At 36.8% G+C, this 16744-nt stretch overlaps 2 protein-coding genes across 9 annotated transcripts in view; one reads left to right on the forward strand and one right to left on the reverse strand.

The window, feature by feature from the left end:
- The window catches only part of CTPS2 (CTP synthase 2), a 220187-nt gene extending 203544 nt beyond the window's left edge, over window positions 1–16643 (reverse strand). The window contains exon 1 of one of the 8 annotated variants that reach the window (XM_039339887.1): window positions 16469–16643. In XM_039339887.1, the coding sequence (XP_039195821.1) occupies window positions 16469–16536 (68 nt within the window). In that variant the 5' untranslated portion in view covers window positions 16537–16643. Of the gene's footprint in view, window positions 1–588; window positions 711–16468 lie in introns of those variants that run through there. The other 7 variants (XM_039339883.1, XM_039339886.1, XM_039339891.1 and 4 more) reach the window with 7 other exon arrangements.
- On the forward strand, window positions 715–11189 carry SYAP1 (synapse associated protein 1). Its single transcript, XM_039339895.1, has 9 exons — window positions 715–1055; window positions 2419–2537; window positions 3846–3912; window positions 4874–4947; window positions 5261–5400; window positions 6291–6430; window positions 8080–8138; window positions 10119–10266; window positions 10465–11189. Exons 1-9 carry the CDS (start codon window positions 854–856, stop codon window positions 10590–10592), a joined length of 1077 nt encoding a protein of 358 aa, XP_039195829.1. The 5' UTR covers window positions 715–853; the 3' UTR covers window positions 10593–11189.
- Window positions 16644–16744: the final 101 nt, after the last annotated feature.

Below are 16744 nucleotides of genomic sequence, written 5' to 3' on the forward strand. Positions count from 1 at the left end.
AAGCTTGATTAAAGGAGCCTATATCTAGTCTGCATTCATTTAGATACAAACCACTTGACTCTTTCAAAATAGTAAATGGAAGTGTTTTCATTTTAGTTGACAATGCTTTATTTTGCATTCAATTTTCTTTCTATAAAATCTAAACCCTTAATTGCATATGATTTATTCTGTTATAGATTTGTTTTCAATTGTCTTCTTCCAGAATGGCAAAGTTCCTTGGAATTATGTCTGTGGAGATTCTCAGTCATCCAGGTTATAGTTATCTCAAAGGTGCTTTTTTTTCTCCAAAAGGCACTGGATTGTTCATTTCTTTAAGGAAACTTTATCAGCTGTGATGGGGGTGATGTTTCTGAAACTAATGAAGTTTGCTGGATGAAAAAGGAAACATTTCGTTCTTCCTCAAGGAAAAAACAGTCCAATTGCCTTTTGAAAGGGAAAAAAGCACTTCTGAGAGTTACTTTGGAATTATTTCAAATGAACTTCAATTATTTGTTTGTACTGACAATTAATACAATATATTGGACAGATATATTGACTCTGAACAAAGAGTAATTGGTTTACTACGTATCTTAAAAAAAAAAAACCTACCCTCAGCGTTGTGCCTTTCCCAGACTGCGGGAGGAAAGGGGGCGCTCATTAGAAGCAGAACACGCACGGAACTTGAAAAGCAGACATCCCTGGTTCCGCTGCTGACGTACTGGGATGACGCGACAGGCGGTCCCTCACTTTCTTCCGGAAACAAAGGCTGCCTTCCCAGCAACCTGGGCCCGACGCTACTGAGACCCGAAACACCGTTTAGGGGGAGGTTCGGCACAGTTGGGCGGCTTTGGAGAGCGACGCGAATCTTATTAAGATGTTGCGCGGCCTGAGTGGTTGGTTGGGGATGAATTGGGCGGAAGAGGAAGGAAAACAGTCTTCCCCCAAAGGGAAAGCAAGGACTGGCGCAGAAGAACAGGTTCCTGAAAGAGACGCGCCATCGCCGTGCTACGAAGAGGAGGGACAGAAAGGGAGGCCAGACCTGGACCCGATCGTTAATCAAGCCAAGGGGCTTGGCAGTGAGTGTCTCGTTCCTCCTTCGCGAAATCCCGTGGCTAGGCACCCCCGCCCCATCTTACAATGCTCTGCTTATTATGTGTTTACAGGCTGCCCTAACGCAGATCCTACAAATAATCTTTTCTATAAATTGTTTCCTCAGACCCCCTCTTTAAGGCACCAAAACTCCGGACGACTACTAGATGGCAACAAGAGACATTAAGACCTTTTTGTGGTCGTCAAGGATTGATTTATTCATTTATTTAACTTGTATGCTGCCCAGAATTGTTGGGAGTCAGGCCGCATACAAATGCAGCATACAGATTTAATAAAGTTGCAATAGGCATAAGCTGTGCCTCTTTAGCTTCACTGACACTTATTCCCATATAAATACAGAGTTTGGCTATTCCATTTACTCAGTGAAAGTTGCTTTAATTTCAGTTAAATGTACTTTGGGTTGCAATTATGGAAATAGCTTCCTCTGGAATATCACAGGCTTATTTCATAGTAAATGTATGAAATATTCAAGTACTCTTCAGGGATGTTGGAATATCCTTTGTATTTGGTTTCTAAACCATATGAAAAAGCAATACACTCCAATTCCATATTACTAGGAAAGTCTATGTTTAAAAATGTGTGTTGGTGATGACAGCAACAATGAATGTTGAAACTAAAGCTTATATACAGCAAAGGAATTTTTGGAATAAGGAAAAGCTCAGAATTAGGGTTAACAGTTAACAACTTATAGTTCATGTAATCAATTTTTTAAACAAATTATAATTTACAGGTTATGCTATTATTTAAATAGGATGGCTGAAATCCTAGTTTTCAAAGCCTTGTTGGTAGATGAACAAAATAGATAAACTTTGTACAATTTAGATTTTTTGCTATTGAGTTCAGCAAATTTATCATGTACAGTATCTTGGATTTGTCATACTTCTTTATTTTATCTTGAGAAATGTTAGTTTTATATCCCATATCTATGTCCAACAAAGAAATCCAAACACCACCCAAAATATAATTGCTTTCTCTATGTAAATTAGTTCAATAATATCTCATGTCATAATATTCTGTACTAGGCACCTACATCCAGAGTACTCCTTCCTGAATTAATATCAAATTATTTAAAGTCAAGTTGATATGCTGATTTGTGCACCAGATTATCAATGGTACTGATAAACTCTAGACTGCATGGAAGCAGGCTTCTGTATGTGAGTTCCTTGCTCCTGATTATTATGTATTAATTATGCTGCATGTTTTTAAGCACTGGCAGAGTTGAATGAATAAGTCTAAATTCCCATATTCTTCAGATTCATATTAGCAATTAGTTTCTGAAGTGCAGGAAGGAAAATATTTTAAGTTTAAATGAAGTTTTATCTCTAAAAGGTTATATCTTCAGCTTTGCTACAACGGCTACAAAAAAGATATCTGAATCAGTTGCTGAAACAGCACAAACTATAAAGAAGTCTGTTGAAGAAGGAAAAATAGAAAATATAATTGATAAGGTACTTTTGATGTAAATAATTGCCTATAAAACTGGTATTTCTATTAACTTACTCTGCTTTAAATCATTTTGAAGGCTTTTAGTTTTACAGTTTTGGCAGATGATAGCATCTGGGCACAGATGCTAAGCAAGGTCCAATCAGGAAAATATTTAGATAGGACATCACCATGAAAGTCTAGGTCTGTAGGTTAAGAGTAGAAAGTTGAAAATCTCCAGGAAGAAGGTAATGGTAAACCACTTAAAGAAAACCATATGATTATGTCCATGTAGTCACTTAAACCGAGTTGGGCTTGAAAAGAGGCTTTATGGAATTAGAATCACTAGCTGTATCCTAAGGAGAGCTCTTGTCTTTATGCTACTCATCTTACAAGCTTGTTTATATTAGTTATATAAATAAGTTTGGTAGCAATTAAAATATGCAGATAGTCCTTGACTTATGACACAATTGGGACCAGAATTTCTGTTGCTAAGCAAGGCAATTAAGTGAGTCAACCCAACATCAGCCTTTTTGCCATGGTTATAAGAATCACTGCAGTTATTAAGTGAATCGTGTGCTTCTTAAGTAAATCTGGCTTCCCCCATTAACTTTGCTTGTTTGCCAAGAAACATCACAAATACTTTAATTATAATCAGCTACTTTTGGTCTGGTTTCCAGGTTTAGATGAAGAAACATGATGCTTACCAGCAAAGAACTTATTTGTTAAGATATAATCTGAGTGTGGAAAAATACTTAATTTGAATGCCATTGCTATTATTGACAGTAGCACAGATTCAATTAGTGTAAGGATCTGCAAAGGGGAAACATCTGCAGGATTCATTAAAAGAAACAAATGTACCCTATTTGTTTCTGGTATCCACTATTTCAGATTGAAGGTGTTTTATGTGGGTTAAATTATGATGGGGAAATAATGTAAGCTCACTTTTTTCTATTTTATACTAAAAACTTTTTGAACCTTGGATCACCCATTTTAAAGTAGTAATATTAGTTATTTCTTCTTTTCTCAAGACTTTAAATTTTAATGTTAGTATAAAAAAGGCAAATGCTGGCATTTACGAGAAAAGGAAAACACATGCATCAAGCAGGCACATTCTATATAATCAGAAATCCCTTTGTTTTACCTATTTTGGGGTGCCATTGAAATATATAAATCTTACACAGTTTTAGTTTTCATCTTTCTCCTGCAGGCTACATAAAGAATGGTTGTCAACCTTTTTTAGAAACTGTTCACATTGTGTTACAATAGCAAAAATATAGTTTTGAAATGGTCATCTAACTTTTTTCATTTTTCATATTTACCTTTTCTTGTAGACAATTATAGGAGACTTTCAAAAGGAACAAGAAAAATTTGTTCAACAGCAACACACCAAAAAATCAGGTATTTTTTGAATTGGCTACAAAAATAATAACAATCATATTAGGAAGCTTGTAGATTGGACTAGGAAGGTGACAGGATGATCTCACCAACTTCAATTCTGTTTTCAGAACAATCTGGATGAAAATGTGTGCATATGTGTGGGAGACATCTAATCCAGTGGATATGAATTTTGTTGATCCTAATTAATTAAACCTCCTGGTATATTGCATTGGCTCTGATAAACATTGTGGAGTTAAGTTAGAATATTAAAGATCTCAGCAGCTTGACTAAACTTCATAAGAACAAATGCAGGCAGCAAAACAAATGTGACTGGATTATATTTCTTACTGGAGATCTTGAAATTTAGATTCATTACTTAAAAAAAGTTTTAATCAAATTATAGGTAATATGCTTGGTCAAGGATAAGACATTCAGATCCACGCTTCTCCAATTGAAAAAACCGACAGAAAACAAATGTGCATCCAAGATCAGGAATTATATGCAGAAACCTATTATTTGTACATATATTGGAACTGAAGCCATTGTTTGTTCTTAGGAAACATCAAAATGCTACAGAATTATATAGCTTTCTTTCAAAGTAAAATATGTGCAATGCACGTATCTTATGTATATGCCCAACCATTCCATTTTAGAAAAATATTGGTTGGTTGTATAGCACAATGTTACAATTTTCCTCTTATTGTGGCCTCCCAGGATGAATCAGACAATCTTCTAAGAAAGAAAGAATATACTGTAAAAGAAAAAAATCAGGGACAAATGCTGCCATCTTACCTCTAGATATATGGATTCACCACAGATTTATGAATTAAATTAACATAATCTAGTTTGCTGCTTAATATTACTGGTTTGAGCATTCTTATGTACACCTTAGCAAGAGGCTTCTCTGACTTGAAGATGCCAGTTGTTCAGTGGTCTCTTACGAGTGAATGCAATTATATAAATATTCCTTTTCTGCTCACAGAAACAGCTGTGCCTCCATGGGTAGACAGCAATGAAGAAGAAACAATTCAACAACAAATACTGGCCCTATCAGCAGTATGTGGCAGGTTTTTGCTTTTTATCTTTTGAGCCAGGAATGGGGGGGGGACCTGTAGTTCAGCAATCATAAGCTTCCCATTCCTAGCATAAACTATTAATTTCTTGAAAACATACATGTTTGTTACCTAAAGTAGGATTCTGGATATTGATATATAATAACTTCTAAAAAGCTTAATACAAATAAGAATAGTCATAATTAATAACTGTGTTCATGATGTAATTCATTTTTCAAAATAACATCTTGAGAAATATTTTTTTCCAAGGTAATAACAGCTTTCAACCTCTGTCAACCACATTTTATTTTACAAAGGATAGAAGAAACTTTCTGCGTGATCCACCAGCAGGGGTTCAATTTAATTTTGACTTTGACCAGATGTATCCAGTAGCCATGGTGATGCTTCAAGAAGATGAACTCCTGAATAGAATGAGATTTGATCTTGTTCCAAAACAGTGAGTGATCTATCTATATTTGATAATCACCTAGCTATATTTCCTAATCACTTAGCTATCAAGAAATATCATTTAGCTTGAAAGTTATAAATTATTATGTTTAATTTTTCTTATTAAAATAAGCCTTGATATTTAATGTGTGATTATCTCTTCAAGGCTAGAGTCAAACCATTTAAAATTATGAATGCTGATTTTCTTAAAGGATTTCTATATCAGATATTTGTACTATTTCTCACTATGGAAATGATAGACATTGACAAAAATGATATAAATTGACAAAATTTGCATAATTTGGTATAAATTTAAGTTATTCATCTGGATGACTTTGATTGCAATAGACTTGAATATTAGGATATACAGTTTAGCCATGGCATCCAGTCTATTAAAAGGGATATCTTATATTGAGATCTTATTGATTCATCTATTTCCAAAGAAAGTAATCCTGATGTTTTTCAACAAATGTAAGCAGTTAGCTGACCTTGCCTAAACTAGAAAAAAATAAAATGACTGGACCTAGATTGTATTTTTGATGGGAAATCCTACGGCAATGGCTAATCTGTTCCATATTGATGTCAGGAAAATAGCACATCTCAGCTCTATGGAGATCTTAGTTGTGAGAATTATTGCATATATAAGACTGAGAGAAAGAGAGAAGACATAGATAGGCAGGCAGGCAGGCAGATAGGTAGAGATATTCCTCCCACTTTAGATGCAAATTTATGAACTATGCCTAATCAATAAGATAAAATGTGTACCTCAGACTGCACCCCCACAACCACACCATGCAAAAATATTGACAGGCAATTAAGGCAAATCCTAATACATAAAATCTATATACCCAGTGTTATAAAGCAAGTACTTACTAACAAAAACATATATGCTGTCCTCAGTGTAAAGGAAGAGATGTTCTGGAGGAATTATTTTTATCGGGTCTCCCTTATTAAACAGTCCGCACAACTTACAGCACTGGCTGCACAGCAAGCAGTGAGAAAAGAAAAGAATGGCAGTGAAGAGGATAGACAGCTAACAGGTAGCTATTGCTTTAAACAAACATTTAAAAATTTGAATATTTTTCTCTTATTTTTTTTTAATTCAAGCTTCTTACACCTTCAATTTCATATGAAATATTCCTTATATAACTGGGAGAAAACTTCAACTGTTTTGCAGAAATATAGTATATTTGGTTTGTTCAACTTCCTTCTATAGATAAAACTGGAACTAAAACGGACACAGGTAATCCTCGACTTACAACAGTTCATTTAGTGACCATTTGAAGTTACAACAACATTGAAAAAAGTGACTTATGACCGTTTTTCACACTTATGACTACTGCAGCACCCCCATGGTCACGTGATCAAAATTCAGATGATTGGCAACTGACTCATATTAATGATGATTGCAATATTTTGGGGTTATGTGATCTCCTTTTGTGGCCTTCTGACAAGCAAAGTCAATGGGGAAGCCAGATTCACTTAACAATTATGTTATAACTTAATAATTGCAGTGATTCACTTAACAACTATGCCAAGAAAGGTTGTAAAATGGGACAAACTCACTTAACAAATGTCTCACTTAGTACCAGAAATGTTGGGCTCAGTTGTGGTCGTAAGTCGCAAACTATATAAAATGATGTAGTGCCATAGTTATGGTCTAAAAAGAGAAGATATGCTTAATTCATTTCAAAATCTTAACTCTGCATATATAATTAATAAATCCATGCAACTGTATTACATCTTAAGTTTAGAATTTGAAAAAAAAATAAAAATCTTTCTGCACAGGGTTTTTATAGTTCTTCTGTACAGTTCCACTATTCATGGCTTGCATTTTAGTTCCTTTTGCTAAATATACTCTGAAAGTAAATAGAATAGATTGTTCTGTTACCTTTATAGCCATTTCTGCCTATTTTGCAGCTTTAAAAGTCTGAAGCACTAGATTGATTAGGCATGACAAGTGTTTGGACAGCACAGAGTCAAATCAACAGCCTCATGTTTTCAAGTTAGTGAGGAACTACAGTATGTCTCTGTTTGTGGAAGTGCAGTGTAATCCTGCAGACATGATTCTAATATTTACTACTTTTGTTTTAATTATCTAAGGCAGTGTTTCCCAAACTTGACAATTTTAAGGCATGTGGACTTCAACTCCCAGAATTCCACAGCCAGCGTTGCTGGCTGTGGAATTCTGGGAGTTGAAGTCCTCATGCCTTAAAATTGTCAAGTTTGGGAAACACTGATCGGACAGCTGAAATTGTAGACCTAATTCAGAAGGCCTGTTTCTGCTTCTATAAACCCCAGAAAACTTTCAACTTGCATCCTGCCCTTCCTATTCTTTGTATGTCAAGAAAAGCTATTGTAAACTTAATGGTGGTTTATAACCAACTGTACTTTTTGCTTCATTGAAATATGAAAAAATATATTTTAACATCATAATTAAGAAACTATGATATCAAATCTGTAACAAAGACAAGCTACCCTTTTAATACAGACTGCAAACCAAACAATATATTTCTCTGTTGAAGGAAGAAGAGACAAAAATATAGAAATACAGGCTTACTATCCATACATGCAACAGCAATAAATGACAGCTTGGTATCAATGCCTATATAGTCATTCACATTCTTTAAAACACCAGGCATTGTTAGAAAATACCTTCAAATTTTTACTGTATCTATTTTTCCCCTAGATACTGTGAGGCCAAAGACGCCACCTGTTGCAATCAAATCTCAGCTGAAACGTCAAGAGGTAAACTTACTTTATAGTTAAGGTATGCACTTACAGCAAAGGTATTTAAAATTTCCAAAATCCAAACTATTTTCTAATTGCTCCATGACGCTTTTATCTCTAAGCAAACTAGAAAGTAAAAGAAATGGCTGAAATAAAAGTCTGAACTGGAATTTTAAAAGTATTAATAGTAGAAACTCTTTTAGTAATGAGTTTGCTTAAAGTTACCTACAGGTAGTCCTCGAGTTACAAATGTAATGGAGCCTGCCCATTCCATTCATAACTCGAGGATTTGTAGGAGTGAATCTCACACCTTGAACACGATTCACTCCAAGCTTTCGTCCATGCATTCGCTAATTTAATGCGTGGGCAAATGCGCAGCTCATTAAATGAACATGAGGTATCTCAGGGTGGGGAAGACCATTACCATGTCTAGTAATGGAACAGGCCAACTATTTCAGACCACCCAAGTCCCCCCACTGAGATACCTCATGCTCCCTTCCCTAGGGTCCCCACAATTGCTCCCCCACCCAATCCTGCCGCACTGGGTCACTAACCTTGTGAAGATCTGTCTCTTCTCCAGCCTGTTTCTTTCTCTGCTCCTGGCAAGAGCAGAGGGAGGCCTCCAAGGCCCAGAACAGACCTCTGGAAGCATGTAGCCACCATCCCCGGCCTCCATTCTGGGCCTCAAAGGCCCAGAACAGACTCAGGAGGCACTCAAAATCGTCCCCAGCCTCCGTTCTGGCCCTCAGATGCCTGGAGGAGGCCTCCGAGGCCCAGAATGGACCTCTGCAAGCATGTGACCGCCAGTCCCAGTCTCCCTTCTGGATGGCAGCAGCCTGGAAAAGGCCTACAATGCCTGGATCAGGCCTCCAAAGGTACACAGAAGCATCCCCTGGCCTCCATTCTGGGCCTTGGAGGCCTGGAGAAGGCCTCCGAAGCCCAGAACAGACATCCGGAAGCATGTGGCCATTGCCCTGGCTTCCATTCTGGGCCTCTGAAGCCTGGTGGAGGCCTCCAAAACCCAGAATTGATCTCCGGAGGCTGCAGAAGCATCTCCTGGCCTCCTTTCCGGGCGGCGGCGGCCCAGAAAAGGTGTCCAACTCCCAAATCAGGCCTCCAGAGGTCTGTGGAAATGTTCCCCAGCCACCTTTCCTGGCAGCAGTGGCCCTCAAAAGGCCTCCAACACCTGGATTAAACTTCTGGAGGTCTGCGGAAGCCCCCTCCAGCTTCAGTTCTGCTCTCTGTTGCAGAGAACAGAGGCCTAAAGTACCGTAAGATCACACGTGATCAGTAGCATGATTATCTTGCACCACTGATCTCAAATGATCTAGCATTACTTTCGGCCTCCATTCTCTGCGAACACACGGAAGGCCTGGAGCAGCCAAGAAAGCGAAGGATCTCTATCTTCACAAGATAAGTATCCAAGGCCTAGTGCCTAGGGAGATCTGCAGGAGGAGAGAGGGAATAGGGCAGAGTGAATGTTGCAGTGCCACTGCGGTTGTTCGTTAGGGTTAGGGTTTCTGGACTTTTTCATAAACACTAGGGGGTGCTTATCGCACTTTGAATGTTCGCTAAGGGAACACTCCTAACCTATATTTAAGCCATTTTTCTTTGATGATAATTCTAAAAATTATGTTTTCTTAGCCTAGAAAATCTAAGGATGCACAGTAGTTAGTACCAATAATCTTTTCATTAACAATAGCACAGTGCATTTTTTTCTTGCTGGAAAGCAGAGGTGATATGCTGAAAGAAGAATTCTAAAAGCATTGTTGGGATCAGGTAGATATCTGATTGTATTTTCTTGCAATCTGCTATTATAACATAGATATATAGTTATTAATTGAATTACTAGAAACTACAAATGTTTTCTTGGTCTAGGTATCCTATACCTGTAACTTCAGTGTTTTTTCCATTCCTTATAATGAGTGAATAGTATAAGTCCTTTAATAAAGTTTGCTTATATTCTTAAATTAGTCCTTCTTTAAAATTATATTAAAGGATGATGAAGAGATTTCTACTAGTCCAAGTGTATCTGAATTTGTAAGTGATGCTTTTGATGCATGCAACCTGAATCAGGAAGATTTGAGAAAAGAGATTGAACAGCTTGTGCTGGATGATGAGAAAAAGGAAACAACTACAGTGGATGGTAAAAATAATTATTCTTCATATTCCAATAATATGTCCTGCTAGTACAAAACCCATAAAAATAATATTTTGTTAAAGCTCTCATTTGGCCGTTCTTGGTCTTAAAAATGTTTTGTGCATTCAATATAAGAGTGTATGAACACTAAATTACATGTTGCGTACTATACAGTCCTATAAGTTATGCTTTATTTCTATTTAGAAGAAACTGCAGACTGGGAAAAAGAGCTACAACAAGAACTTCAAGAATATGAAGTAGTTACAGAATCAGAAAAACAAGATGACAACTGGGACAAAGAAATAGAAAAAATGCTTCAGACAGAAAACTGATCACTTTGCCTGGAACATTTTCTAAAAACCGACATGAACTTGTTCTTACATTTGCTTCAAGTTCTTTCCTTGAGGCCCAAAGTTCTTTATAAAATAAAACTCAAGATGTTACATAATCAGGTATAGAAATTGTTCTCAGAAAATACTGTCTATTATCTAGCAAGTTTTGGTTGTATGCTAGGGATTTTCTAATCATCCCAAATTGTCATAAAGAAATTGCAGAAGGGGCTGGGCTAAAAGATCTCCAAGGTCCCTTCCAGCTCTATTCGATTTTTGGTTTATCATAAAATAGTAGAATGATCCAGAGCACATGAACACATATTTAAAAAACTATCTAGAATTGTCTAGATCACTGTATTTGTATTTTCATTGTTTTAATATTTTCAGATGATTAGAAAATACTAAGTGAAAGATGCGAAAATAATTCCTGACCATAAGTAAAATTGTGGCATTTCTTGTAGTAGAAAACTTGTATCTCAACTACTTTCATATTAATAATGGCAAGAACTCACTTTGCTATTTTTGACCCATTTATAAGTAACATGAAAATGATCTAAATATGAGCTTTTGGAAAAATAGATCCTAGAATTGCATACACTTGCCTCTTGTTTATAATTCAAATATTGCTTTTAATTACGGCTTTTGAAATGTTACCATTTTAAATAGAAGCACTGAAGGCTTACATTAATTAACAGCAAAATCAGTTGAACAATACTCTTCCCCTCACACCAGTAAAAAGATACTATTTCAGTTTTGATTGGTGGTACCTGAACAGAGGATACATGACTAACATTTGCTAAACAAAATAATATCTTCAATGTCTTTGAAGGTCATATCCAGAACCACAAGTTCTAAAGGAAAACATAGACTGGATTTGTTTAAGACAAAACTATTCCTTCATTTTAATTTCTAAAATGTATAGAATACTTTATGGTGACTATTGACACTTAAAGACAGATGATTTATTTATATTTAATGAGAAATTCAGGCTTAGCCTGTGCAGCTATTATTCAGTAGTGCTATAAGACATATGTATAAAGGAATAAAAGACTATATACTTACAATACACACATTGGTATTGAAAAGGTGGCTGCTACTGAAAGGCACTATTTCAACTGGATGAAGCAGCAAAGAAAAGAGGCTATGTGAATGGTATAAAAGGCGTTGTACAAGGAGACCACTTATCTAAGATTCTAGTAATTAGTTCCCTAAAGTACTAGGATAATTTTTGGTAACCAACAAAATAGGGGTTAAATCATTCACATTAATTTTATATGAAATATCTCATTAATACCTAAATAATCTCAGAAACATGAACAGTTTTAATGTAGCCAATTTGATTCTTTGAAATATTAAAATAATGTAAGCTCTTTTATGCAAACCCAGTACTTTCGAGAATTCAAAAAATGTTGTAAATATATAAGGATAAGTCATAAGTTGAGAACAGTCACAGCATAAATTAGAAAACATGTCACACTATAAATTAGAGAACATAACTTCCAAAACAAAAAATGTCAAAAGGTAGACCATACAATATTTACTAGGGAAAGCTAGAGTTTAAAAGTTATCTAACTAAAGTGTATTAATAGTAACACTGATTCCAGATTAGATAAACAAAAAGTATTTATTAAGGACAATTTTATAGCACTCTCAGCTACTTTTTCCCCTTCAGGTAGCAAGATTCCCACTAGGCAGTATAGTTAATGGTCAGAGATTATAGGAGTTTCAATCTTAAAAATGAGCTGTATATGAGACTATTGTCAAATGCTATAGATATTAATTTTTTTTCAAATAGCCCATTAGTTATTGAAATAGTTTTCCTTCTGCTTTTCCCTTAAAAAAATCAAACAATATACACCCTATTGTGATTTTTGATAAACTAAGCTTCAACCAGCTCCCTATTTGCTTCATAATTTATTAGGGTTTTTTCTGCAGTGAAAATAAATTAGAATTTATTTTCCTTCAAGAGCGATATGGAAGTACGCAAGCACAGAGGTACTGCTGCATGAAGTAAGCAGAAATTCATGATACCGATTCTAGTCTCTTGGAAATAAAATATTCTCTCCTAAATGCAGTTGCAAGTGTCTGAGATACTAAATATTTATCATTTTTGCATATTGTCTCAATTACTAGGACTCTGGTCTATTCACAGAAATCAACTAACCCAATAAAATTCTAATAATTGAAAAGCATGAAATAAGCAATTATAACCCATACGATGAGCTCAGGGCTGTTAGAATAGTTTTCAGGGTCTTTTCAAATAAAAGTACAGATGGGTCATCCTACTTCCAAAATCCTCTAGAGCATGGAGAAGAAAGCTTGGGAAAACTTGATGTCTTATTCAATTTATATAGCCACCACCTCACTTTTATGTCACTCTATATGGCTTACAATATAATAATAAACACAGTACAAAAAAAACAGCATCAGAGCATTATCTAATCAATTATTCAGACTGCCAAGATGGGGCTGTATCCCACAGCCAGGGCCCAGGCTCAGGAACAAAAATTTTCAAGGTGTTATGAAAGGCCAATAGAAATGAGGCCAATCCAATATCAGTGTAAATGTTGCTTAAAAGTGGCGCCTTTGCAGAAATGGCTAACCCTTCAGCCAATACTGCTTAGTCAACAAACATGCCCCTTTTGCTGAATCAGGTAGAGACTTGAGATGAGATGGCCCCATAAGTACACTAGTTCCAAGCTATGAAGGGTTTTAAAACTAACAACACCTTGAATTGCATTCAGAAGCACTTTCTCAGATTTCACATACCCAAAAGAATTCCAGATCACTCCCATCAACCTCACTTCAACCAGTCCAACCTACACCCAAATCTAAGAAATACAAGAAAACCTGCAAAATGATTCTGATAGATTCAGTTGCATTGTTTTGTTTATCCTTTCCTAACCTAGTCCGAAAGGCCATCAGTCAAAAGTTGGCATCAAGGTTGTTGCATGACCAGAAACTTGAGTAGCATATTTCTGTCAGGCATACTTACTTCAACTTTGCCCAGCCAGATCTACTTAACACACACAAGCTTACTCATTCTTTACCGCGTAATAGATGGATGTAGTCTGATTGTAAACAGACCTTACATTTACCAGTAGCAATTGGAGACCAAGGTATTTGACATCTTAGCCACTTAAACATGGGGAGGCAAATACGTCAGAACAGACTTTCATTAATAATAATAATAATGAAATAATAATAACTGACCTAATAACGTTTGATACATGCCTCCCTAGCAATTATAGTGCCATACCTTGCCCAGCATCTTGCATTGGCTAGTTTTTTGTCCTACCCCAATTTCCAAAGGGCCCTCAAACCAAACATTTCATTAGTATCTGCCATATAAAAGGTATTTCTGCAGGCCTAGCTTGTACCACTTCACATGTACCACAGAATACTTCTTACTCTATTCACAACTACCAATAATTATTCCTGACAAGCACATTCCTATCAAAACATTTCTAACAGAAATACCCCCATTGTTCTCAAACCTTAAAATTTCAGTAAAAATCAGGGCATGTTAGGAAGAGAATCCTATACCCTCTGTTCTTTCACTACAGAGGGAGTTGTGAAAGTTTCTCACAGCTTCCCAGATTTATAGATTCTGACCTATAAATTGCTAGTAATCCAAATCCTTTATTTACTCTAGGAACTCCTTAGTCACTTGACTATTTCTGACCATACGCTGAAAATGAAGACACTTTGCAACATCAGCTCTCTCATTCAGCCCACTATATCAGCCTCTTTCCATTCTTTGCCTTTGAGGTTGTCTCTCGTTGAGCTCTCTAGAAATATCACTCTCAGATCAAAGCTGGGATTGGGCTCCTGTACCAGATCAATGCTCTTTTTTGCACAAGAGTAGTAGCCTACACACTCCTCTTTCATCTTCCTGTGGACACCTACATTTACAACACTGCCACATGATTTGCCATCCCCCATCATTTGTAAAACAGCCCAAGGATTTTCTACTTTCTAGTCCAGTGATGGCAAACCTTTTAGAGACTGAGTGCCCAAACTGCAACCCAAAACCCACTTATGCATCATCGGATGCTGGGGTGGCCCATTGGGTGGGTGTGGCCAATTGGGTGGGCGTGGATGCGATGGTAATGGCAGACTGGGTGAGACTAAAAAGTTCAATCAATCAATTCCAATTTTGCAAGATCTTTTTTTTTCCGCAAGAAGTTGAAATTGATTGATTGAACTTTTTTTTTTTGTACTTGGTGGCCGAGGCCTAAAGCAAAAAGATTTTATAAAACCAGCTGAAGGCCTAGGACTGGGACAACGGCGCTCGTGCCCATAGAGAGGGCCATAGGTTCACCACCACTGTTCTAGTCCAATCCAAGTTCAGATTCAGATCCAATTCCATATTTCATCTATGCAGTCTTATAGTCTAAGGAGTTTTACAACCTTTTCAGTCCATCAATAACCAGTTTTACACTTTCAATAAAGTACACATTAACTTTCAATAATGTGCATATTACTTTCTCTACTTCCTCTTTCTTATATTCATCTTACATTCCATTAACCTGCCAAATAAAATCTTGCTGAACTACCCTAAGAAAGATGATGGCAGCTAAGATAATTGGTTGGGTGCAATAAAAAAACCAACTATAAACCTTGTGAATATTTTCAGATTCTTTACTGATAACTTGCATTGCTTACTGAAGCAAAGATTACTATGTTCATATGATATGCTTAGTGAACCAACATTTACACAAGTTACCCATAATTCTGGGTTCATACAATACACTAACCATAAATTAGCTAGTGGATTTCATGCTAGTCAACTGTAACTGAATAGTTTGTAGTTCAGGATGTAATGAAAGCACAACTATAACAGTTGATTGAGTGGACTCCTACAAAATTACCAGATCGCCTACGTCAGTGGTTCTCAACATTTTTAATTCCGCGACCCCCAACCGGTCGTAAGTCAAGGACTACTCAACCGGTCGTAAGTCGAGGACTACTCAACTGGTGCAGCACCATTTGCAGAATGGGACTTTTGGCGGGCTCAGCAGGACAGAGACAGCCTGGACAATTCCTATTGGCTTTTGAAAGCCAATAGAATTAGACTCTATTCAAGAGAGTCTATTCTATTGGCTTTCAAAAGCCAATAGAATAAAAGAGAGTAGCACAGCTAAGGAAAAGGGGAAAAAAATGGCGGACTGCATTGTTTGGCGACCCCCGTGAAATGGTCGTTCAACCCCAAATGGGGTCCCGACCCACAGGTTGAGAACCACTGGCCTAGGTGTTATTTTAAATAGAAAATGGCAGACTTATCTCTACTTGAATTATCCTAATTACCTTTATAATTTAATGTACGGCTTGCATTCACAATTAATATGTAATTTTAACAAATGTCATCTGAGCTTAACTGGAATGCTGTTAATGCTGTCTCTTAACTGAAAAACATTGTTACATGCTCACAGGTAGCACAATAACCATTATTTGTTGCAGACGTACAGTAGTTCAACTAAGTTCACTATATAATATTAAAACGCGTTCCCCCGAAGGATATTGGGTAAATATTAATTTTCATTTTGAAAGAGCTTCTGAATATATCAGGTAGGATGTAGGGTAATAATCATCCCCCTCCTAACTTGGAAGATCAAGTTAACACCAACAATACATATACTGTGAAAGATAGACGCGGAGTGGGAAAAGCTCTACTGCTGTTATAAATATAATGTAGCTACCAGCCTATCGCGCGAATAGGGAAGGAGTAATTGTTTCATAAAGTTCACTAGTTCTTTCACGTGGTACGACTGAAATATCTTTTGGAAACAAGTGATTCGCACACTAATCTGTGCTGCATGCCTCCTAAGGGCCAGGACGGCGTAACAAAGAATCTCGAACTTAAGAAAACTCACCCTACTCTACTGTGTTGTATTTCTCTGAGAGAGCGTCTTAAAAGCCAAAGGCACCTTGAAAAAAACATTGGCTTGCCGCCGCCGCCGCCGCCGCCGCCATCGCATGCCCGAGAAGAAAACACGGACAAAAAACTACAAATCCCGTGAAGCTTTGAGAACAGATCTCGCCTAGAGGGAAAAGCGAAAGTCATTTGTAATCTCCGGGCAGAACCCTATGCGGCTTCCTCATGAACACTGGGAGTTGTAGTTCCAAACTACTTCCGTGGCCCTCCATCG

This window comes from Crotalus tigris, unplaced genomic scaffold, assembly GCF_016545835.1.
Source record: "Crotalus tigris isolate CLP2741 ecotype Arizona unplaced genomic scaffold, ASM1654583v1 scf7180000017740.3459589, whole genome shotgun sequence".
NCBI lineage: Eukaryota > Metazoa > Chordata > Lepidosauria > Squamata > Viperidae > Crotalus > Crotalus tigris.